This window comes from Emys orbicularis, chromosome 1, assembly GCF_028017835.1.
Source record: "Emys orbicularis isolate rEmyOrb1 chromosome 1, rEmyOrb1.hap1, whole genome shotgun sequence".
NCBI lineage: Eukaryota > Metazoa > Chordata > Testudines > Emydidae > Emys > Emys orbicularis.
Window position 1 is genome coordinate 114,707,800 of NC_088683.1, and position 23,234 is coordinate 114,731,033.

A 23,234-nucleotide genomic window follows, 5' to 3' on the forward strand; every position below is an offset into this window, starting at 1 on the left:
TGTTGTGGCAGCCAGGAGTCACTGGGGCTATGGTCCCTTCCTCCGGCCTTATCTCCTGCACAGACTACGGGGAGAGGGGTTGGCATAAAGTCACTACAGCAACTACCCCCTCCTGAGGTTCTCCTATGCAGGTGGAATCCTCCAGTGGCTGGCTTCACTGCTTGCCAAAGGAGCAGTGTAAGGTATCCCAGGTGCAGTCACAATAGAGAAACAATGGCTCCTCTCTCTCCAAACTCAGTCTGACTGCGCTGCCTCAGCTTCCCTTTGGAAGGTTCTCTCCACAATCATAGGAGCTAGAAACCTCTTCTCCTCCCCACCCACCCTCCAAAAGAGCTTAATTCCTGCAGGAACTGATTATGGGCTTATCTTCAGCGCAAAGTTTCACTCAAGTTATAACTCGAGTGTTGATGCTTAGAGATCAGACATTTACTACTAAATATAATTAGTAGAATATGGATTCCTGTGCAGAGGTGTCTTCTGTGTTCTCCTTGCTATCGTTTGATATATTTGCTTTTGAAAAAGAGCTCTTTCTCCAGTCATCCAGGATTTCCCTTCCACTTGATCCTGTAGAGAAATCCAGGATGAAAGTTTTTCTTCACACAATGCACAGCATGTGGAACTCTTTGCCAGAAGATGTTGTGAGGGCCAAGACTATAACAGGGTTCAAAAAAGAACTAGATCAATTCATGGAGGATAGGTCCGTCAATGACTATTAGCCAGGATGTGCAGGGATTGTGTCCCTAGCCTCTGTTTGCCAGAAGCTGGGAATGGGTGACGGGATGAATCCACTTGATGATTACCTGTTCTGTTCGTTCCCTCTGGGTCACATGGCATTGGTCACTGTCAGAAGACAGGATACTGGACTAGATGGACCTTTGGTCTGACCCAGTATGGCTGTTCTTATGTTCTGTTCATGATACTCTATTGACTTCAGCAGATTTACACCAGGGATGAATTTGCCCAGGCTCTATTTAACACCACAATGTGTTCCTGTGGAAAGATTGTGCAATGTCACACAGACTATTCCATGGTCCTGTTTGAACCTGGAAAGTGATATCAGTAAAGCTGGTCCAAAAAAAGCTTTTTCCCCCGTATGGAAAATTTCAACTTTTCAGGAGAAAAAAGAAACCCACCACATTGAATATGTTTGGCCAAAGTCAGAAATTCAGAAATGCTGCCTCATGGCCAGACTATCTATCCCTTGATATGCCCCAATCTCCCCTCTTTCTTCTCTACCTCTCTCTTTCTCTGTCCTTTCCTCTGGTGGTCAAGGTGCGGACCGTTTCTATGACAACATCGAGGACATGATTGGTTATCGGCCGTGGCCGCTGATTAAGATGTGCTGGCAGGTTGTCACCCCTGGTGTTTGCCTGGTAGGTATAAACTATGGTGAGGCATGTTTGTACAGGGATCCTAGAATCTGAGTGAAGAAGAGAATTTGCTGAGCACCCACATCCCTCCTTGACTTTAGTGAGAGCTGCAGGCAGTCAGCACCTCTTAGAATCATATCTGACTCGGAGCACAGGACTGATCAGACCAGATGGATCATTATGTCCGGTATCTGATGGTCAGTGCTAGTGCTCCGGAGAAAGGGATAACCCATGCAGTTAGCCAGAGGAGTAATGCTCCATGAGAGTGGTGAGGGGGATCCCTTGTTCTTTGTCAATCTTTATATGCAGGAAGGAGCCCAGAGTTGTCGTAGCTGGACACACATTACAGAAATTAGTGAAAGAGTCCCATAAAGGGAGCTACTCTCCTCCCTCCCTCTTACTAAAAAGGGAACAGATCCTGGGGCCCAATCCCTGTGTGACTCTCTATCTCCACCAGGAGAAGGTCTGTTTGAGGGATGCATCCTAAAGGTGAAGCTCCCCAGGCGATCTTGTGGAAGAAAACCCGGGCTGTGTTTAAATTCTAGGGGGGAGGATTCCATTCATTCTATGGCAATGAGATTTCATTCCCCCTATTGCAGGGCTTCTCAAACACTGCCAGGGCATGGACCACATTTACAGACAGACGGCCTCCTGAGCATCACGCCTCCCCGTTCACAATTGCACAGGCCACATCCCTTCCCAACTGTGATCATATAACACCCTGGTGACAACTCACCGATTGCTCATGTAGAAAAGAATTACTAGCAATGAAGTCAGGGCACGCTTAGCAGTCTGTAATGGGACATAGCAGGTGGGAACGAAGAAGAAAGCCAGCCCTGTTGGGAGCCACTATCCTGCTGAGTGTTAGCATGCTGAGTATTCATAGAATCATAGATATGTGGGGCGGGAAGGGACCTCAAGAGGGCATCGAGTCCAGCCCCTGCTCAGAGGCAGGACCAAGTGAACCTAGACCATCCCCGACAGGTGTTTGTCTAACCTGTTCTTTAAAACCTCCAGTGATGGGGATTCCACAACCTCCCTTGGAAGCCTGTTCCAGTGCTTAACTACTATTTATAGTTAGAAAGTTTTTCCTCATATCTAACCTAAATCTCCCTTATTTTACATTAAGCCAATTACGTCTTGTCCGACCTTCAGTGGACCTGGAGAACAATTGATCCCCGACTTCTTTAGAACAGCCCTTAATATATTCTGTTCTCAGCTCCCTCCCACCCCTGCCCCGTCTTCTTTTCTTAAGACTAAACATGCCCAGTTTTGTTTTGTTTTTTTAACATTTCCTCATAGGTCAGGTCAGGACAATACATGTTGTGATTGTAATGGCTTTACTCTAATTTGCACTTGCTGGCTTCATTTCTAAGAGTGTTCAAATGGAGTCAGTAGAAAAAAATGGGGGAGTTGGTTTAAAAAAAAAGTGACTAATGCCAGTTAATGGGTTTTCCCTGCCTGTGGGTTGGCAGCACCGATTCTCTGGCTTACACTGCAAAGTATTACAGCAGTGGCGCTAACACAAACACTCATTCCAAGCTTCCCTATTGCCAGCTACTAGGTAGCTTCCTCCTGCCTGTCAGCAAGGCACTGTTACAAGGATTTGAGATTTCAGGTCCACAGCTTTAGTCCTGTAAACAGACCAGGCTGAGTCAAACCCACTGATGGCATTTGCCAAAGGGGAAGCACTAATGTAATTTTTTCCCTGCTCTGAAAACCGAGCGTAGAATAAGTTGATAAGTTTTCAGAGCTCTGGATTTCACGGCTGATGCCCCAATAACATGCTGCAGGGAGCATTCTCCAAACAACAGTGTACACACTGGGATTAACTGTTCCAGAAGAGAGCTCACATACAGTCCTCTCTGCATCAGAGCTGAGATTGAAACCATGAGGACTGTTTTAGATAACCAGAGCAGATACAAGGTGAAGTGATGCCCTAAGACAGCATTTTGGGTGGTCCTGCAATGAATCCATGCTCTGGTTTTTGCATTTGTATAAATCTCTCTCACACAGACACATGCACACACAGAGGGAGCAGGCACAAGCTTTTGGGGTCCAACCTTGTTCCTCTTCAAGTCATTGGGAGTTTTCTATTGATTTCACTGGGCGCTAGATCAGACCTTTAATTTCATTTGTAACTGTGGCCAGACACTATGCAAATGAGTTTTATGCATGCTAATTCACAGTGTGCATGTATATGGAATTTCAGGTTAAATAAATTGTCAGGATTAAATTAACAGAAAGACAGAGGGAGATCGCATGACAGGTCAGCCATAAAACGGCAGCCAGTGCCACTCCTACATGGAGAATCCTCTTCTGCTCTAAATGAGCATAGTCTGTGTCAGCCAGAAAGGGCTAGAGGTCCACTGGCAGAACAGCACAGTGCGTGGGAGACAGAACCTATGCCTGAATGAGCAGGAAGACTGAATTCACTTCTCTTCCTGGGAAAATCCCTTTCAAAGCAGAGATAAGAATCATTCCTAGTGTATGGGGACTGAGGAATCCCATGGGTGAACAGATTAAATGGGAAGCACGAGGCATTCCTGCTTTTCCATGGGGCTGACATGGCTATTCCCATCCCTCCCATAGCAGCCTGGGTCCTTGTGTTCCACTTACCATACACCCAGCCAACACAGATGACTTCAAAAATGGCCAGGAACAGTAGGCACGTACCGCTGGCAGCATAATAATCAAACAGCTGGAAGATGTACATTCCACCCTGTGTCAAGCAGAGAAAGGGGAGACGTGGAGGGCTCAGCAGAAGGGTATGTGCAAGAGAAAATGGAATTTGGACAAATACAAAAGAAGGCTGAGGGACAGGGGAACTGCACACAGAGCAAAGGGGCGTAGGAGGAGGGATCTCTCTCTAGGCCTGTCCACACTAGGAAATTATACTAGGTACCACCAGGCACTAAAATGATGGTCAGGCATGGGGCCAGGATGATGTTTCACAATCATTTCATAGCATGATTTCAGTGTCCACAGAGAACAGGGATTTGGGTTTTTTTTAAACGCTGCTATAGACCATTCTCCCTGGCAAGTTTCTCGCACTGTTTCTGAATGTGGTCCTTGGCTATGTTGAGCTTTGGGCATAAGCCGTAAAGTTTAGATCTAGGTGTGAACTACCCTGAAGTTCAGTATGTTTAGATGCCAGGTTTCTAGTTCAAGCCCATCTCTACATGTTGCAAGGATCCCAAGCATAGTTGGAAGCCTTATGGAGGCAACGGCCTTTGGCTCTCTGTTGTGCGATAACAATGGACTGAGCATTTGTTCTACTCTCATGAAAGCTATTTGTACAATCTGACTCTCTCTTGTGTTCTCACAACTTGTCTTGACAAGAAAATAGCACCTCCAAGAAAAGAAAAAAGTGGAGTAGATACATTGGAAAATTATTCAACTCCTTGAATGGCCACTGAGACAGAAGAAAAGCTTTCCTGTTAATCCCACCAAACACTGAGCCAGCTTTGTGCAGTGTTTAGATTATCCCACAGTGATGGGCAATGTGTAAAAGCCCCAGGGAAGTTAGATAGGTCCTGAAGTCCTGATGCAGTTTTCACCCAGTCCTTACTCAGGCAAAACTCCTATTGCCTTCTGCGGGAATTCTCCCAAGTAAAATCTCAACAAGGACCTCTGACTTTTCAGAAGACTGCAGGAATGCCATCTAAGAGAGGTTAAGGGTTGTATCAGATAGCAAGATCCTGCTGTCTCCAGAGTGTGGGGAGCAGCTATCAATGACTTCTTTCCTCTAAATCAGTGGTTCTCAACCAAGGGTACACGTACCTCTGGGGATACTCTGAGGTTTTCCCGGGGGTACATCAACTCATCTAGATATTTGCCTAGTTTTACAACAGGCTACATAAAAAGCACTAGTGAAGTCAGTACAAACTAAAATTTCATACAGATAATGACTTGTTTATAGTGCTCTATATACTATACACTGAAATTTAAGAACAATATTTATATTCCAATTGATTTATTTTATAATTATATGGTAAAAATAAGAACGTAAGCCATTTTTCAGTAACAGCGTGCTGCGACACTTGTGTATTTTTATGTCTGATTTTGTAAGCAAGTAGTTTTTAAGTGAGGTGAAACTTGGGGGTACACAAGACAAATCAGATTTCTGAAAAGGGTACAGTAGTCTGGAAAAGTTGAAAGCCACTGCTCTAACTTAGTCTAGGACCTGCTATCAACAGCCTTCATACCTCCAGTCCTGTTTTCCATGGATGACAGCCAGCCAACTGTGCCTTCCCTTGGAAGGTCTCCACCATGGCAAAGACTGGCAGCATTCACATCTCACGTGTAGCTCCTCTACTTTTGACCTGAGAGCCATCAGAACTGGAGTTTGGATATAAAGTTCCTTTCAGGTGGCCCTTCCCTGGTGCTAGGTTCAGGGGTAGGCAACCTATGGCACGTGTGCCAAAGGCAGCAATCGAGCTGATTTTCAGTGGCACTCAGACTGCCCGGGTCCTGGCCACTGGTCTGGGGGGCTCTGCATTTTAATTTAATTTTAAATGAAGCTTCTTAAACATTTTAAAAACCTTATTTACTTTACATACAGCAATAGTTTAGTTATATATTATAGACTTATAGAAAGAGACCTTCTAAAAACATTAAATTGTATTACTGGCACGCGAAACCTTACATTAGAGTGAATACATAAAGACTCGGCACACCACTTCTGAAAGGTTGCTGACCCCTGTGCTAGGTTATCTCTGAGACATACCCCAGAGGAAGGCTCAGCTATACAGTATGACAACATCTCAACTGGCACTATATAAGAAAGAAGAACTACTGGTTCTGATATGCACCAGCTAATAAACTAAGCTAAAGAGAGAGAGAGAATAACTAACAGTGTGAAATACAAACTTGCTGCAGATAATACTGCTCCAAACAAGTCCATATCCCTCTCCCCCACCATGTACTTCCCTTCTTACCTCAGTGACTAGCATCAGGCTAAGTAGGTAGCATATGACTGCAACGGCCAGGATCAGCAGCTCCCGGTGCCCTTTCTTCTGGAGAACTTTTGGGTACATGTCGACAATGGCCATCACCAGGCTCTCAACAGAGACGAACTGCAGAAGAATTCATGTCAAGAAACCAAGAACCTAATGTCTCTCTTTCCCTACCTATCCTCTTTCCCTATTCCATTCTTCCACTCAGGTAGTCTCTCCTTTTTCCTACACCTAAAGCATGAACGGCTTGGAAACAGGGAGGTATAGCTGCATCTGAGTCCCAAAGGAAGTGGAGTTACCACTGGTGCAACATCAGGAATTGAGCGCCCCAGAGGAGTGACTGGAACCACATCTGGAACTGAGTGAGATTATCCCAAGCCTTCCACCTGGAGTAGGGAGGATGTTCAGGTAAAACAGAAATGACACACGGAACATGGAGACAATAAGGGAATTGCACCTCACCACAAAGAATTATCAAGAAATAAATTGTGTGTCACAAGGAACCACTGTGGTATAAAAGAAGTTACTGCCAGGAAGCAGCTACTCTGGAGCCAGGAGACAGTGAGAGTGCTGCAGGTCACCAGTCACACCTGGAATCAAGAACACTCGTAGTACAGTGGGAGCTGCCATCAAACTACAGTTACAGATGGGGCTTGTCACAATACAAAGGGAGTCCTAGTGAACTTAGAGGAGATTGACACAAAATGTGTAGTAAAGTGCCTGGTTCCTGAGGGATGACTGCTAGCCCCTAAGGGCAGACTTGGCGGGAAGGACAAAGAAGTGTGGCTGCTGGTTGTCACTGGATTGTCAGAGACTTATGCTGGAAGGTACAGGTGCTGCAGGTCACTGTTAAGGAATAACACCTAACACCAGCTGACTGCTGGGATGTACTGGCCAGCTCTAAGTATGATCATTCTGAAATAGTAACGTGGATGTGTGACAGGTGTTCCAGGTGGCTGAGAGACACATCACCATTTCCCACCCACGAGTTATGATCTACATGAGGCTCTCAAACATGTGACAGACACATTGGAGTTAGAGGGAAAGAGGAGGGTTATTTACTGTACCTGGCTGTCCAGTCCCAGAAAGATCAGCATAAGGAAGAATAGGCAGGACCAGAGCTGAGACACAGGCATCATCATTACAGCCTTTGGATACGCAATGAATGCTAGGCCCGGACCTGCCAATCAGATAGCTGAGTAAGGATGAGGTTTCCCCAACAACACGACCCAGCAACACAGAGACCAGTTTGATGTGCTGTTTAAAAAACTTAGCCTACCAAGACCTCACTTCCCCAGAATGTATCGTGCAATGGTCACTGACACACGGGATAATAACTGCTGACATGGGCTGAGCGGCTGGTTTTGGAAAGAAGAATCAGGGATTTCAAAACAACAGGGAATGCAGCTCTGCTTCTGGACAGTGGCACTAAGTGCATCAGGATAGCAGAGAATAAAGCAGTGGTTCTGGATGACCGGGCCTCTGAGTCCGCAGAATAGGCAGAGGCTGTTCTGGGCAACTGGACTGGGGACACTAGCAATTACAGAGGATGTAGGATTGGTTCAAGGTAGCAGCACTGCTAACCTCATGGGTTGGCTTCATATTCAAAGGTGTCAATTCCTAAAAAGTCCACCCATGTTTTAAGTTTTCCTTTTGGCCCTGCCACATTTAGAAAGCACCTACCTGACTCGGCCACTTCTGAAATGGGCACGCCCTGTTCTTGTGCCATGAAGCCCAGCACAGAGAAGATAGCAAAGCCGGCCACAAAGCTGGTGGCACTACTCAGGAAACATAGTATGAAGCAGTCCCTGTTGGGGCAGAACCAAAGAGAGAGAGAGAGAGACGGCATTGTTTTCCTCTGCAAATTTACCACTTTGGGCAATTGCTTTTGTGCTCAGCTTTCTGAATGGGATATGATTCCATGCACTTGCTTACACTAACACTAGCCTGAGACTCCTCCAGAGGCCAGCAGCCCAAAACAGAACTCGGCAGCCTACAGCCTTGACCCATGGCACTACAAGAACTGCATGATTATACTTGGCAATAAAAATGACGGAGGGCTACAGCCATATATTGTAAGCAGGAAGCCCCAGTGAAGTCACTAGGGACTTGGCACAACAAGGCGCAGCAGGAATAATCATATGAGGGTAGAGCAATGGAACAAATACTGAGAGAAAAAGGATCCTTAAATAACAAGGGATCCAAAGCCCTCTGAAACCAATAGAAAGACTCCCATTGACTTGAATGGGCTGGGGATCAGGCCCGAGAGGAAAAGGGAACTAGAAGCAATAAGCACTGGATGAAAAAGAACCTGACATGCCAGACAAACCTTTCTGTTGCTCTTTCTGATCGAATTAAAACACACACAGGGTGCACTAAAGGGGCTGGGATTTTAATAAGGCATTTGATGCCATGGGGCAGATTCTCCTCTTCTTTAGACCACTGTGAATCTGGTGTAATTCCCCCGAGATCAGACCCAGGTAACTGAACTGAATTTGGCCACATGCATTACTAAATCTTATTTCCACATCAGATAACATTTTACAATACCCATATCAACTCAACAATGGCACCTCCAGGACTCCCGTGCCCCCTCTCCCTGCCCAGATGGAAGAGTGCCACCGGCAGAGCCACCAAAGGCATTTCTTGTAGTCCCTGGGTTTTCCTGGGTAGTCTCCTATCCAGTCGCTGAGCCCTTCTTAGCTTGTAAGAGCTGACAAGAGCATAGGACGAAATGGCATGGGGCCCGCTCCTGATTTCGAAGCAGTGAGTGCCACAGCTCCAACCACATTCTGCTCGGCTGCTCACACGGCCCTCAGCCGGATGTGAGAGGTAGAGAGAGGCACAGGCTGCTCCTACTTGTAACAGTTGTTATTGTACTTGTTGTAGCTGCCCAAGGCTGTCAGGCACCCCTGGCAGATAGCATAAGAGAAGAAGATCTGAGTGCCTGCATCCATCCACACCTAGAACAGAAAAGGACAGAGATTTCCAGCCACGGCTAAGGAAATAAATGGTAAAGTCCTGTCAGGGTACACGCACTTCAGGGCAGCAGTCTGTCAGACATGGAGAAATCCACATCAGGCAGAGAAGGGAAGAATCCATACAGGGTGTAACGTGTCTCTGGATTGATTGTCCCAGCTTGGGGGACTGGAGTGAAGATTCCACCATGAAAAGGGAGGATTTTCCTTCTGGACCCCAACGGCTTCTCTCAAATAATCCAAGGAAGAACGGATCTGAGTGGGGAAGGGAGAGTGATTTTTAGCCCTCAGACAGGGGCAGTCAATAGGCAGACCGTGGGCCAAATCTGGACTGCCAGACACTTCTGAACGGACCGCAAAATCTTTGTATTTGCTTATTATCATCATTATTGTTATTGGGGTGTGAAAATATTTCTCTGGAGTCTGGACCTGGACTATACCTTGACCAGGAAATTTGGACCTTGACAAAAAATAATTGACTATCCCTGCCCTAGGGTGTCTGTTGCATAATCTGTCCTTCACCAGCTACCCTGATGGAGGGCATATTCTAAGAGGGCTGTCATCATCCGTTTCCCCGAGGCAGTGATTCAGGGGGCTAGATCAATCCCAAACACCATTCATTTTTTCTAAGCTAAAGGGCACGGAGAATGTACAGAGAGGGTGCATGGGGATGTGGCATGGTATAAAGACTGTACCAGCACAAGTTGGAGATCACTTAGCTGCTTGGGAGTGAAAAAACCAATAGTATCTCACAAAGCCATCCCAAACAAGTGCCAATAAAACCTTTATATGACACCACACCACCCGGTATTCCCTACACATGAGGGTGGAGGAAGATCAGGACAATGGGAGCAGCCAGGAGATATTGGGTTCATAGTATCTCATCACCACCATGGTTTTCATTAACTCATCCCAGCACCCATCAAGAGCAGCAGAGTTTGTTGTTTATTTCAGCCTTCAGCCGCTGGCTCCTCCTCCACTTCACTGTATTGATATCACTTTCTGTCACACCGTGTGATACTAGTGTACAGAGCCACAAAGATGGGCTGCAGTGCTCAGAATCTTCCACACAGCCAGGGAATGATATTAGTAGCAAGTTAGCAGCCAGGAAGGAACACCTTGTCCAGTATCCTTGCTGTACCCTAAACGGTGCCCAGCAGGCTTCCAAGTGGCTGCAAATTGGCAGAACTTCAAATACAGGCAGGCAGCCACTGCTGTTTTGAGTTAACGGAGATCCCTCATGGATTCAGACCTACAGATTCACCCAGGAACCTTCCCCGCTTGTCTCCTTCCCCCTCTTGTCCCCCCTACCCCCATTATAATCAAGGTCCAACCTTCTCCACAGCAAACTGGACTCAAATCCTGCAGCAAGGTGTCTGGCTCCTGCAGCTCTCCCACGTGGCAGACCAGAAATTTCATATCAACTTCATTTAGATTAGAAAATGGAGGTTTTTAATGAATTAACTGAACACGAAAGAACACTCAACCCGTGTTGTTTATTTTCATATTAAAATTCCATTTAATTTAGGCTGTCTCCATGTTTTCAACATGTCACCGATTTTTGTGTTGACAAGACATAACTGCATCTGAAAGTCATCGGGGGAAGCTGGAGGTGTTAGCAACTGGGTAAGGAGCAGTTGGGCCTTTTGCCATCTGGGAAGATGCGGGAGACAGTTTGAGATGTGGGAAAAGCACATTAGCTGATTGCTTCTGCTACAATAATCAGCAGTGAAATAATTAACGTTTAAATACCCTCCGTTAGGTCTCAGAATTAACACCCCATTGGGATGCATGGAACAATAGTTTGGAGATCTGCAAACTCAGGGAACTAACACTGAATGCAAGTTACACAGTTTCAAGCTTTCCCCCCCCCATACGGATAAGGGCTAGAAACAATGTTTTTTTAAATTAAAGCCAAGATTCTGGAGCACAATTCTGCAAGAAGGTGCTGATTTCACAGCAAATGCCAGAAATGCCGAATCTCAGAATAAACGGGCTCCTGTTTATAAAAACTGACCATTTGTAGCTCCAATAGTTACCTACACACCTACTGCAGTTTGTCTTATACTAGGAAGCTTGTCTCCCTGAGGAAGCTCCAGCCTCTTCCAAGAAAAGCTCAAGCTGGGCCAGAGAGCATGCAGAGAGAGTTTTTTTCTCCGTTTGTTCATCATCATTTCACTTAAGGCTCAACAAAACCATCTGTCATATACTGAATATTTCATAGATGCTTCTGCATTTGCCAAGCCCCTAAATGGGAATGACCTAACACATCCATATGTTTAAAATACACTGACAAAAAGGTTATATTTGTGCTGGGCTGAGATTCCCCCATCAACCCTTTTAAAGAGGCCTCAGTATTGTGTCGGTCTCTTAGGGGACGGAAGTCCAACCTGATCTAGATAGCAGTCAGTTAAGGCCTGATCCTGCGAGGTGCTGAACCCCTGCTTTTCCCATCACCACTTTGTTGGAGTCTCTCCACACCTCACAGTATCAGGCTGTATTCACTCACCTGTGGGTCTGCAAGCCTGGAAATGTCTGGCCTCAGGTAGAACATGATCCCCTCAGCAGCACCAGGCAGGGTGACCCCTCGAATCAGCAAGACAAAAAGCATCAAGTAGGGAAATGTGGCAGTGAAGTAAACAACCTGGAAGCAGAGAGAAGGATAAAAACGAGCTGTTGTCACCCTATAGATTATACATCCAAAGCAAATCCCCTAACTCTATTATTAACAACACCTGAGTCTTTAAATCCCCAAAGCCTCTGCTTTCACTGAATTCTAATTAAAGGTCATGAAAATATTTCTATTCATGGCCAAGATTTCCAAAAGTGAGCAGTGAATTTGAGGGGGACAAGGCAGCAATTTTCAAAGCGTGATTGCTTACCACACTGAAAAATTTAGCCTCCTTAAGGCATCTCAACTTTAATCTGAGAGCCCCCAAAATCTTGATGTATTTTTGAAAGCCTTGACCACAGTTTTGTAAAGCCCTCCTGTCCTCTCTTTTGTGTGGGAAATGAAATGCATTGGTTTAGGGAACGGTTTGAGCAGAATGAATCATTCGTCAAGCCCCTTTTTCTGCTTATGGAATTGAATATCAGTGAGCAAGCTGCAATTTCCCTAAAGGTATTCATTATTCAGATTCATTCAAATAATATCCTTTTGAATTTTTGTTCACACTATGGATCAATCGTAAATATTCAAACGTCAAACTGTGTTATTGACTGTGATTGGTCAAATAAGTCAGATGGTGCTGTTTCTGTTCCCTGATTGGAGGAGCACACAAGCACTACTGACACTGAAATTTGTCTCTGAAATTCACATTTTGTGAACATTTATGCTAGTAAACCAGATTTATTCGAAGTATGAGGAAAGTAAACACAAAAGGAACACAAATGTGGCCAAAGTGAACTGGTTTTGAAAAACCACTCATTCAGACTTTTCATATGAATTATTCTCCCAGCTCTAGGATCTGGTACCGGGCCTTTAAGTATTGACTATGAAAAATTAACTTTCAGTCAAGAGTTGACTTCCTGTTGACTACAAAGTTCTGTAGACGATCTCTGAAAATAATCTTACACCACTGCAAATATTAAACCAAGGTATGTACTTCTTAAGAGATTCTGTGATCTCTCTACTGCTTGTTCATAATATGTCAAAGCACAACTTTTTCTGGCAGTAAGAAACAGAGCAGAACAGTTAAATTACTTGACAGCATCCCATCAGATTATTAGATTTTAAGGCAGAAAGGACCATTATGATAATCTAATCTGACCTCATGGGTAGCACAGGCCATAGAATTTCACACAGCAATTTCTGCATTAAGCCCATAACTTCTGACTGAGCTAGAAAATTTATTGTAGAAAAACATCTAGGCTTGTTTAAAGACTTGGAATGATGGAGAATCCACCACATTCCTAGGTAAATTGCTCCAATGGTTAATTACTCTCATTGTTAAACATTTGCACCTTATTTCTAGTCTGAATTGGTCAAACTTCAGCTGCCAACCGTGGGACTTTGCTAGATTAAGGAGCAATCTACTGTCAGAAATATTCTGCCCATGTAAATACTTATGACTGATCAAGTCACCTCTTAACATTCTCTTTGTTAAGATAAATAGATTGAACTTTCTTTAGTCTCTCACTGTCAGTAGTTATGGTTGGAAAAATTTTGATCAAACTATTTTTGCCCATCAAAATATGCAGATTTGTCAAAACCAAAATTTTTAATGGAAAAGGGTCAGTTTCCACAAATTGGTACTCAAAATGTTTTGTATATAAAGTTTTACAATTGCCAACATGACAAATTCTGGCTTACCAGTTCAAAACAATTTTAGGTTTAGAAAACTAAACTAATGGAAGTAAAAAAAAAAAAAAAGTTGAAATCTTGTAAGAGAAATGAAACATTGCAAAATTATTGAAACTAGAAGTTTCAATTGACCCAAATTGAATTATTATTTTTTTTTGATTTTCAGTTTGTGAAAATTTTTAATATTTTGACCTTTTGTCCTGATTCAGGATGGGAAAGTTTTTTGAAATCTCAAAAGTTTCCACAGGACAGGAAAACCGTTTCCAGGTTGGCTTTAACTGCAAGACAGATTTTCCAGGCATCAGATCATTCTTGTAGCTCTTCTGAATCCTTTCCAATTTTTCAACATCATTTTAAAGTATCTTTTTAAATCCGCATGTTTACACTTCAGTATTTGATTGTTTTCTGAAGTGCAAAGAGAGAAGAGTGGAGAGGAGACATGGGTTTTAATTGAGTCCCCTGGGTCTCCACACATATGCAGCAAGCAGGAGAGAGCAACTCAGTACATTTCCATTAAAGGCAAAGAGTCTTGCAGGCTCCACACATGCCCATCTGAGAGTTAAACCAAGGAGCACAGTGGTAAAAAGGTTGTAAATATGGGAGATGAAGACAGCCCTGTGGACTCAGCAGCTCATTGACGCAGAACTAAAGAGATGTGTCTATTGTGAAGGATGCGTTCCAATACCTGTACCAGGAAAAGCTGAGAGTAGTGGGAGCTTCATAGATGGAGAGAGAGCAAATAGTGGGAAACATCTTTTATGGAAGAAGGGGATTGAAGAAACTGGCCACTCACCCCTCAGCGATTGTCACAGGTCCTCTAGAATGTGCAAGACCAACCCTGAGTAGTATAACCCACCCTCACTGCTGCTCAGGGGGTTATACTTCAGCCCTGCACCACTGAAGCCTGAGTGGCTTCTTTAAGCCTCCCATGTGAAATATGTTATGCTCATCCAATCCAGGAATAGAAACAATAACATGTGACTTATGCAATCACAACCAGCCAGCCAAGCTCAAATTTTCAGTATCAAGTGTGGAATGCTCACAGCAGCGCCCTGTTTGTGAGCAATCCATTGAGTTAAAGAAAAAAGACAGAAACCCCCAAACTGAGCAATTACAAATAATGAGGAAGTGGAAGGTAACCGCAATGAACCCCCTAAGGAGATTATTTCTAGTGGGATATTCACTCAGCTCTGGTGTTTAATTATTATTGGTGATTGGAGATTTGACATTAAAACAGGTGAATGGTGCAAAAGCCACCAGACCACTTGGGGACTGTGCATCAGCAGCAACTGGATGATTGTGTGTTGCTAATGGTGAAGCAGCGTCTTTCACAAGGTTTCCCCATTACAGTGGACCATGCTGGGCTAGGACTTCACCGTTTCTTCTAAGATCTTTCCCTTGTCTCCCCTCTGATTGACTGACTTTCTTTGCTCTTCTCATAATGGACTAAATTCAGACCCAGCATAAGCAGCTGCGACTTCAATGCAGTTGCTCCCACCCATGCCAATCCGAGTATGGCCCTATGTCTTGTGTGTTCCCTGCCTCCTTTCTTCTTCTCTCTGTATCATGGAGAAGGCTAAGAAGGGGGGAAAGAGATATAATGGCAGCTAGGAGGAGGTTTAGGGACTAAGGGGACAGAGTTTGCTCTTACTTTGCCTGTGGACTTGACTCCTTTCCGGATGCAGAAGTAGCAGATGACCCAGGCGAGCAGGAGGCAGAGAGCCAGCTCCCAGCGCACAGTGCCCAGATTGTGAATACCATCTCTGAGCCCCAGGGCTCGCTTCCTGCCAGTGCAGGAGGAGGGAGAAAGGTTAACATCCCAGACTTGACTCTTCCAGCAGCCCCCCGCCCAGAGTTTTCATACACATCCCATAGCGCAGCTGCCCAATCTCCCCCATCACTCCTGCTTCCAGTCACCCTAGCCCTGACAGCATTACTGTATTCTTGGTCACCACAATGCCTTAGGTGTCTCTGGGATCCCCTCGCAGCCTGGCCCCTGCAGTTCCACCTCACCCTTTAGTCAGCCTGGGCTCTCCAACTCTCCCAAAGCCCTCAATAGCCCCACTGCAGCCCCCAACCATTCACAGCACAGTCACTCCCGATCTCACATCACTGCCATCCCTTTGGCTGCCTCGCAGGCCACACTCCATCAGCAGCCTCCCCTGCAGCCCCCCGGTATCAGCCATGGCTCCTAATCACCTGCTGGCTACTTTCTTTCCTCCAACCACCCCATGTTCTATGGCTCTCTCCAGGAACCCTTATGGTTATGGCCCTCAATCATCCCTACTGGTTCCCCTCAGCACCCAGACTCCCTAAGGCTATGTCTACACGATGAGCGGGGGAGCGGGGTGATTCCCACTTCACCCAGCCATACTCGCCCTCACACTCACCTGAGTTAGCACACTGACAATAGCAGTGTAGCCGTGGTAGCATGGGCAGGGGTGGTATGTGCTAGCAGCCCCCACTACGTACCCATGGAGTTCAGGAGGTTTGTACTCAGGGCATCTAGCACGGTGCTGTCTCTGCCCATGCTACCATGGCTACACTACTATTTCTACTCTTTTACGCATGTTAGCTCGGATGAGAGCTGGCATCAGTATATCTACAAGAGCTGGGACCACACACCCCCGTTCATAGTGTAGACATAGCATAACGGGGACCATGTGAGAACTGACCACCATGTCCAGACAGTTCCCCTGCAGCCTCTCACTACCCTAATAGCTATGACAACTCTATGTCCTCCCGGACAACCCCCCCCCACCCCAAACTCTAGGGGCTCCCTTGTAGCTGGCAACGTTGTACTGAAATCACAATGGTTTTTGTAGCTATTGGTGGATGGTCCCAGGGCACAGGAGCCTGACACTGAAGTTCCAACTCTTCCTCTGGCTCATCCTTTTGCATTCGACAAGTCACTTCACCAATGGGGAAGCTGAGACACAGCAAAGAAAAACCCGCAGCTGGCCCGTGCCAGCTGAGTCAGGCTCACGGGGCGGGGGGGAGGGGGAGGAAGGGCTGCGGGGCTGTTTCACTGCAATGTAGATTCCTGAGCTCGGGCTGGAGCCCAGAATCAGGGACCCTCCCACCCAGCAGGGTTCTAGAACCCAGGCTCCAGCCCAAGCCTGGACGTCTACACAGCAATGAAACAGCCCCGCAAGCCCGAGTCGCCTGGCACAGGCCAGCCGTGAGTGTCTAGTTGCTGTGTAGACATACCCAGACAGGCTAAGTGGGATAATGGATACTGATCACCTTTGCAAAGCACTTTGAAAGTGATGGATGAAAACGTGCTATTGTGATTGAGCCCCTGATTCCCACTTGCTTCCCGTGACTTCCCTAGATTGGGAGGGGGCACGGTTGTGAGTGCAAGTCCTTACAATTACAACTCCCATATTGTTCACGCCCCCTGAGGGCCAGTGCTGGATGATTCCCTACAGTGTATTCTGCAGCATTTCTCCTTTCAGGACTCCTCTCGGGTGCTACGTCTGTTTGCCCTCTGGGTGGTTTCACGGGGTGCATTAGGTACCCAGCCGTAAAGAATCACAGAAAAAGTTGCTTTCCTCTAACACTGAACAAAGAACTCAATTAGAATAAGGAAAAAGCTACATTGTCTCTTCCTGCTTCACCGCAGAGCATCTTTGCAGAATCTCTTCCAGCCCCCTCCCACCTGGCCTCCTGCTCTAGATAGATCATCACACTTGGTGTGCGTACATGCGTGCCCGCTGGGTGTCTGTCAGGGCGGCCCTGCCAACATGTGTTCAGGCCCTGTGTATCCACAACCTGCGGGTGCTGAGTGCATCTGCCATGTCAGAAAGAATGTGTCCATGTGCGTATGTGCATGTGTTCTCGGTAAGGGTCTATGTCTGACCTCTGGGGCTGTGTGGTGCATGGGGTGAGACAGCGTGTGTCTTGGGAGTGCCCACGTGCCCCATGGATTTCTGTCAGTCAGTGTGCCCAGTCAGTATGCAAGTTTGCATGTGCAGTGAGTGTGCTCATGTGCCCCATGATGTGCGATGTGCCATAGGTCTGGGTTCCGAGATGTGGCACTTGCACATCTTTTTTGGCCTTACAGAGACTCCATTTGGAGTATTCACACTGCTGTGACCGCTTGAGGAGAGAAGAGTGTGAAACCGGGGTACGTACTCCCAGAACTCAGTTACTGGGGACGTGGCATTAGCAGGCGCTGTCCAGTTCTCCACGTTAGAGTGATTCAGAAAGTCCACGCAGCGATCTACAAAGGAGGAAGCAAGTCGGTGAGCCCGGAGAATTCTCATGTTTCTCAGCCTTTGTGCTCTCTCCCGCCTCCTCCCTGTTCACTCCAGCTGCACACAAACACTTCACTCTGCCCTGTAAAACATCACTCTCCCCCCACCCCTGCCAGAATCCTAGTCCAGGAACAGCCAGAGGGATGGGGGAAGTGGAGGCTCCCTACTGAATAGAACCCAGATGGCTGTGGAATGCAGGGTACTGTGGGGCAGCGACTATGGTTACCCAGGCTGGGAAGTTACTTAATGTTAAGAGATAGCTCAGAGAGGAATTTCCCTGGCTTTCCCCACAAATAAAGCTCTGCTTCTGGAGCTACAGGAGTTGGATCTCCCTTTGGGGAAGGCAGGACCCCTGTCAGGGGTATGGCCAGGGAAGGACTGTGAGTTGACTGAACATGGAGAGGGGAACTTTCATAGATCCACAGATTCCACGGCCAGAAGGGACCACTGCGACCAGCCAGTCTGGCTTCCTGGATGACACAGGCCATAGACCTTCCCCAAAATAATCCCCCGAGCAAATCTTTCAGAAAAACATCCAACCTTGATTTGAGACTTTAAGAGTTTTGCCAGGAAAGCTTATTTTACTCAGGGAACGAGGGGGGGCGGGGTGAGCTGGAATAAGCTATACTGGAAAAAGCACAATTTTGCCAGTATAAGCTGCAACCACATGAGACATGCTTTACCTGTACAGTACATGGTGCAGCTATCTCGACAGTGCACTCCTAGCAGAGACCTGGCCTGAGTGAGCCAAAGACTGACTGAACAAACAGTTCTCTGCTGTGACGGAGGCTGGCCCAGATGCTTGAGGGTCTGAGGTGCAGTGAGTGGGTTGTGCTGTACCCCGTTACACTAGATAAGGGCAGTGCCAGCTCCAGTGAAAAGCTCTTTCCATGGCTTAGAGTGGGGTGAGGACTCCAGACTAAAGCTGGTCTGAAAATGGGCTTTTTTTGCTGCTGAAAATTTTGAATTTCCCATGAAAAATCGAAAACCAAAACATTTTGATTCAGAAATGCTGCCATAGAGTTGTAGTTTGGATGTTGCATGCTCCCGCTATGAGCTGAGTTCCCTGGTCAGACTACCTAACCCATGATGCACCATGGTCTCTCCTCATGGTGTCAGGAGGCTGTTGCATCCTGGCCATGGTGCATCATGGGAGAAGTAGTCTAGCTGGGGAGCCCAGCCCATATCGAAGAATGGACACATGAGCAGAGCTGGATTTCCCATTAGGCATAGTAGGCATGTGACTAGGGGCACCTAAAAATTCAATTTTTGCCAGGTCCCAGCAGGGGTGGGGCCAGAGTCAGCTGAGCGAGAGATGGCCCCATGCAGCCCTGCTGGATCGCTCCTCGCTCAGCCCAGCAGACACAGTCACCTCCCAGTGGGACTGATGAGTGCAGTCGGGGGGCAGAGCAGGTCTCTGGCAGGGTTGTGGAGAGGCTCTGGGTAGTGGGGGGTTTGTGGAGGGGTGCTGGGCAGTGGGGGGTGCGGGAGGTATATGTGTGTTGGGGCAGTGCGGGGTCTGTGGTCAGGGCCGGCTCCAGGCACCAGCGCAGCAAGCAGGTGCTTGGGGCGGCCAAGGGGAAGGGGAGGCACGTCCAGCTCTTCGGCGGCAATTCGGCAGTGGGTTCCTCGGTCCCACTCAGAGGGAAGGACCTGCCACCGAAGTGCCCCCAAAGAAGAAAGCGGCGCGGTGGAGCTGCCGCTGAAGTGCCGAAGTGCCGCCGTTCTCGATCGCGGCTTTTTTTCCCCCACCGCTTGTGGCGGCAAAAACCCTGGAGCCGGCCCTGTCTGTGGTGGAGGGGGTTGGATGGCGGGATGCCTAAAAGTTAAAAGTGGCAGTACCCCCACTGCCCGCAATGGTTAGGTGCTCCGAGCCACTGTGGGGATACCCCACAGTTCCCGTCTGCTGCCAGGCAGCGGGGACCCCTGGAGCTCCCGTCCAGGGGCGGATAAGGGGTTTGTGGGGCTCTGGGCCAGAGCAAGTGGGGGACACTCCCCACCCCTTACACCTGCAGTCCCTCCCACCCCCACTCCTGCTGGGGAAATGGGGTCAGAGCACAGGGGCTTGCTCTGCCTCACCCCTCATCCCGCTACTCATGCTGGGGAGAGGGGTCAGGGTGCGGGGGGCTTCTCTCGCTCCCCATCAAGAGCGCCGGGTGGGGGGGGGAGTGGGACAAGCCCCCGCACCCTGACCCCGCTCCCGGGCAGGAGTGCCGGGGCGGGCAGTGGAACAGGTCAGGGCACCGGAGTGCCCATTTTTCCGGGAGCCCCCAGTTGACCAGGACCCCTGGGCATGGGCCCTGTTGGCCCAGTGGCTAATCTGCCACAGCTCCCAGCTGCTGCGGGTGGCTGGGGATCACCCCACAGCTCCCGGATGCTGCCTGGCAACGGGGGCCCCGGATCCGAGCTGCCACAAATGGTGGGGGGACCCTGCTGCTCCTGGCTGCCGTGGGGGGAGGCCCCCACTGATCCCAGCCTCCGTAGGCAGTGGGGGGCCCCGGAGCGCCAAGTCACGGGTGGCAGGAGACTTGCCACATAAAGCAAACAGTGCAAAAAAATGTGTTTAATCAAATACCCAATTTTCTGTCAAAAAGCAGTTTTGATGGAAAGTTTTCAAACCCAGATCCTCTTTCCAGAAGCAGACTAGCTGAAGTTGTACCTGAGTTCCAAGGATTATTACAGGTGGCCCAGGGAAGCACAGCAGTAAAGGAGCTGAACAGGTAGAAGATAACCCAAGATAGGATGACAATGTAGTAGATATTCAGATAGGATTCGATGACTTGTGAGGCATAACCAATTCCTAAGAGGGAAAGTGACAGGGGTTAGGAAATGGCCCCCAGGCTAGCCCCAAATATATCAGACTTTAGCTTCAAATAGTGCCATAGGCCACATCCCACTGGAGTTGTGGGCAGGGCAGATTAATGAGCAATTTGGTTCACCAAAGAATCCTGTAAGACTCAGGTTGAGGGTGGGAGATCCAGATGTGGTTCATCATGGTGCAGAAATCAGAAATAAAAAGGGTTTTCACTGCTAACTACATCCCATGCCCAAAGAATGGGGCCAGAGCAAAAGCATAGGGTCAGGAAGGTGGTGGAATCTCCATCCTTATTGGTTTTTAAAGCCCAGCTTGACAAAGCCCTGGCTGGGATGATTTAGTTGTGGTTGGTCCTGTTTTGAGCAGGGGGTAGGACTAGATGACCTCCTGTGGTCTCTTCCAACTCTAATCTTCTATGATTCTAGGAGGTAGCTTCTAATCCTGGCCCTGCGAATATCAGCAAATGCCAATCTGAGCAAATCACTTAATCATTCTGTGCTTCAGTTTCCCCCTCTGTAAAATGGGGATCATAAAACTTCAGGATAGTTGTGAGGTTAATTCTCTGCGGTTTTAAAGTAGAGCTGTTCAGAAAACAAGAATTCCATTTCACAAAAAAGTCCAGGTTTTATCATTTCTTTTTGTTCTGCTTCAGAACAAGAACTAGACCTTTTGAAACTTTTCACACAAAAACCCATGAGACCCAGAAATTACCATCGTGGACCCGAGAAAGCCATTCATTGACTCACCTTCAAAGAGAGGGCAGATCTTCCTCCAGGCGGTGACCCCTCCCTGGCTGGTGTACTGTCCTATTGCTGTCTCCAGGAAGAACATGGGGATCCCACAGGTGAAGACGAAGATGAGGTAGGGGATAAAGAAGGCACCTGCAGAGAGAGAGAGAGAGAGAGAGAGAGAGAGTGGGTAGCAAATGGAGGAATCTTTACTACTCGACATTATCATAATCACCCATTACCAGGTACACTAACAAGCGAGATGTACCATCAAGGCTCAGGTAAACACCCTTGAATGTAAATGTCTATCTGAACTAAATGGACCTGGTGGGCCTGCAAAACTGCAGATCTTGCCAGGGCCGCCCAGAGGATTCAGGGGGCCTGGGGCAAAGCAATTTCTGGGGCCCCTTCCATAAAAAAAAGTTGCAATACTATAGAATACTATATTCTTTTGGGGGCCCCTGCGGGGCCCAGGGCCTGGGGAAAATTGCCCCTCTGGGCGGCCCTGGATCTTGCAAGAGAACAGCCTCTCGGCTTTCTTCTTCTTGTCCTGGAAATACCACAAGCACCCCCGTCCTCATGCTATTTCAGCACTTCTGCGTCTGGTCCTGGCCAGAACCTGGAAGAGCAGAATGGCAAGAAGACAAAAAAAGACACAGAAAATAAAAGTTGACTATACTTTTCAGCCCTTAAAACTGGTATGAGCAAAGGTTTGGGAAGATAAGAGGAAATCTTATTGTATCCAAACTGGGTCCTCCTGGGCCAACATCTCACACAGACTGGGCTTTTATGGACTTACCACCTCCATTTTTGTAACAGAGATAAGGGAATCTCCAGACATTGCCCAGGCCGATGATCTTCCCAGACATGGAGAGCATAAACTCCATTTTATTATTCCACTGGTCTCTTGGCTCCATTTCTGGCTTCTCCTTTTCGAGCCGCACCATGCCCCCATGGGGCTCAGCCTCCACAGCTGCTTTACTTTCCAAGGCCCAACAGAGCAGGGGAAACTGGGAGGGAAAACAGAACACAGACTGTAAGAAGCTGTTACAGGACACACAGGTGAAATGAGCCTGGAAGGGACTCAGCCACCCAACTGGACACATTCGTATTGTTGTGACAGAAGCCTCAGCTCAGGGCAATTCCCAGCGTAGTCCAGGGAAACTCCATCTGAGAACTAGCTGCACCATGGAAGGGGCTGTTTCTTAGAAGATGGAAGCAAATTGAGTCATCAGCTGAAACGGAATCCTGGCCCCACCTTCATCTCCACCTCCCTTTGACTAGACCCACCTCATCCCCATCCTCTTATTCCCAATAGCCTCCCTGTCACTGATGACAAAACCTTTTTAAAATCTCCGGATATAATTTTATGACCAATAATTCCAGGAAAGGGAAAAGCAATCAAAGTAAATGCTGTGGGGAGATACATTGATCAAAACATCTATGGGGATCAGGAAGAATTCCCTCAGAGTGCGCAATATTGTACAATTGACCAGGTGAATTACAGGGTGTTTGCCTTCCTCTCGAGTAACATATCTGATACTGGCCACTGTCAGAGGCAGGATAGTGAATTTGCTGGATCAAGTGTCTAAACAAGTATGGAAAATCCTATTGTCCTATTTCCAGACATTGCCAGGAGTCCTGAATTACTATTTTTTGACCCACTAGCCAACAAAGCTTTTTACATCATAGCATGTCATGGGAGCAGAATGTAAACACACTCCTTTGACCTAAGTCTCCCTCAATAACAAGAGAAAAAAATAATTACCTACCTTTCATAACTGTTGTTCTTCGAGATGTGTTGCTCATGTCCATCCCATTCT

General features: G+C 47.3%; 1 protein-coding gene across 1 annotated transcript in view; it reads right to left on the reverse strand.

The window, feature by feature from the left end:
• LOC135881580 (sodium- and chloride-dependent betaine transporter-like) overlaps positions 1–22,358 on the reverse strand; it is a 99,714-nt gene extending 77,356 nt beyond the window's left edge. Inside the window, exons 1-11 of the mRNA XM_065408271.1 lie at positions 22,211–22,358; positions 21,430–21,564; positions 20,528–20,668; positions 17,747–17,834; positions 15,261–15,393; positions 11,816–11,950; positions 9,188–9,291; positions 8,012–8,136; positions 7,396–7,508; positions 6,311–6,448; positions 3,990–4,092 (exon numbers count right to left, since the gene is read on the reverse strand). Of these exons, the coding sequence (XP_065264343.1) occupies positions 3,990–4,092; positions 6,311–6,448; positions 7,396–7,508; positions 8,012–8,136; positions 9,188–9,291; positions 11,816–11,950; positions 15,261–15,393; positions 17,747–17,834; positions 20,528–20,668; positions 21,430–21,564; positions 22,211–22,358 (1,363 nt within the window). The remainder of the gene's footprint in view (positions 1–3,989; positions 4,093–6,310; positions 6,449–7,395; positions 7,509–8,011; positions 8,137–9,187; positions 9,292–11,815; positions 11,951–15,260; positions 15,394–17,746; positions 17,835–20,527; positions 20,669–21,429; positions 21,565–22,210) is intronic.
• Positions 22,359–23,234: the final 876 nt, after the last annotated feature.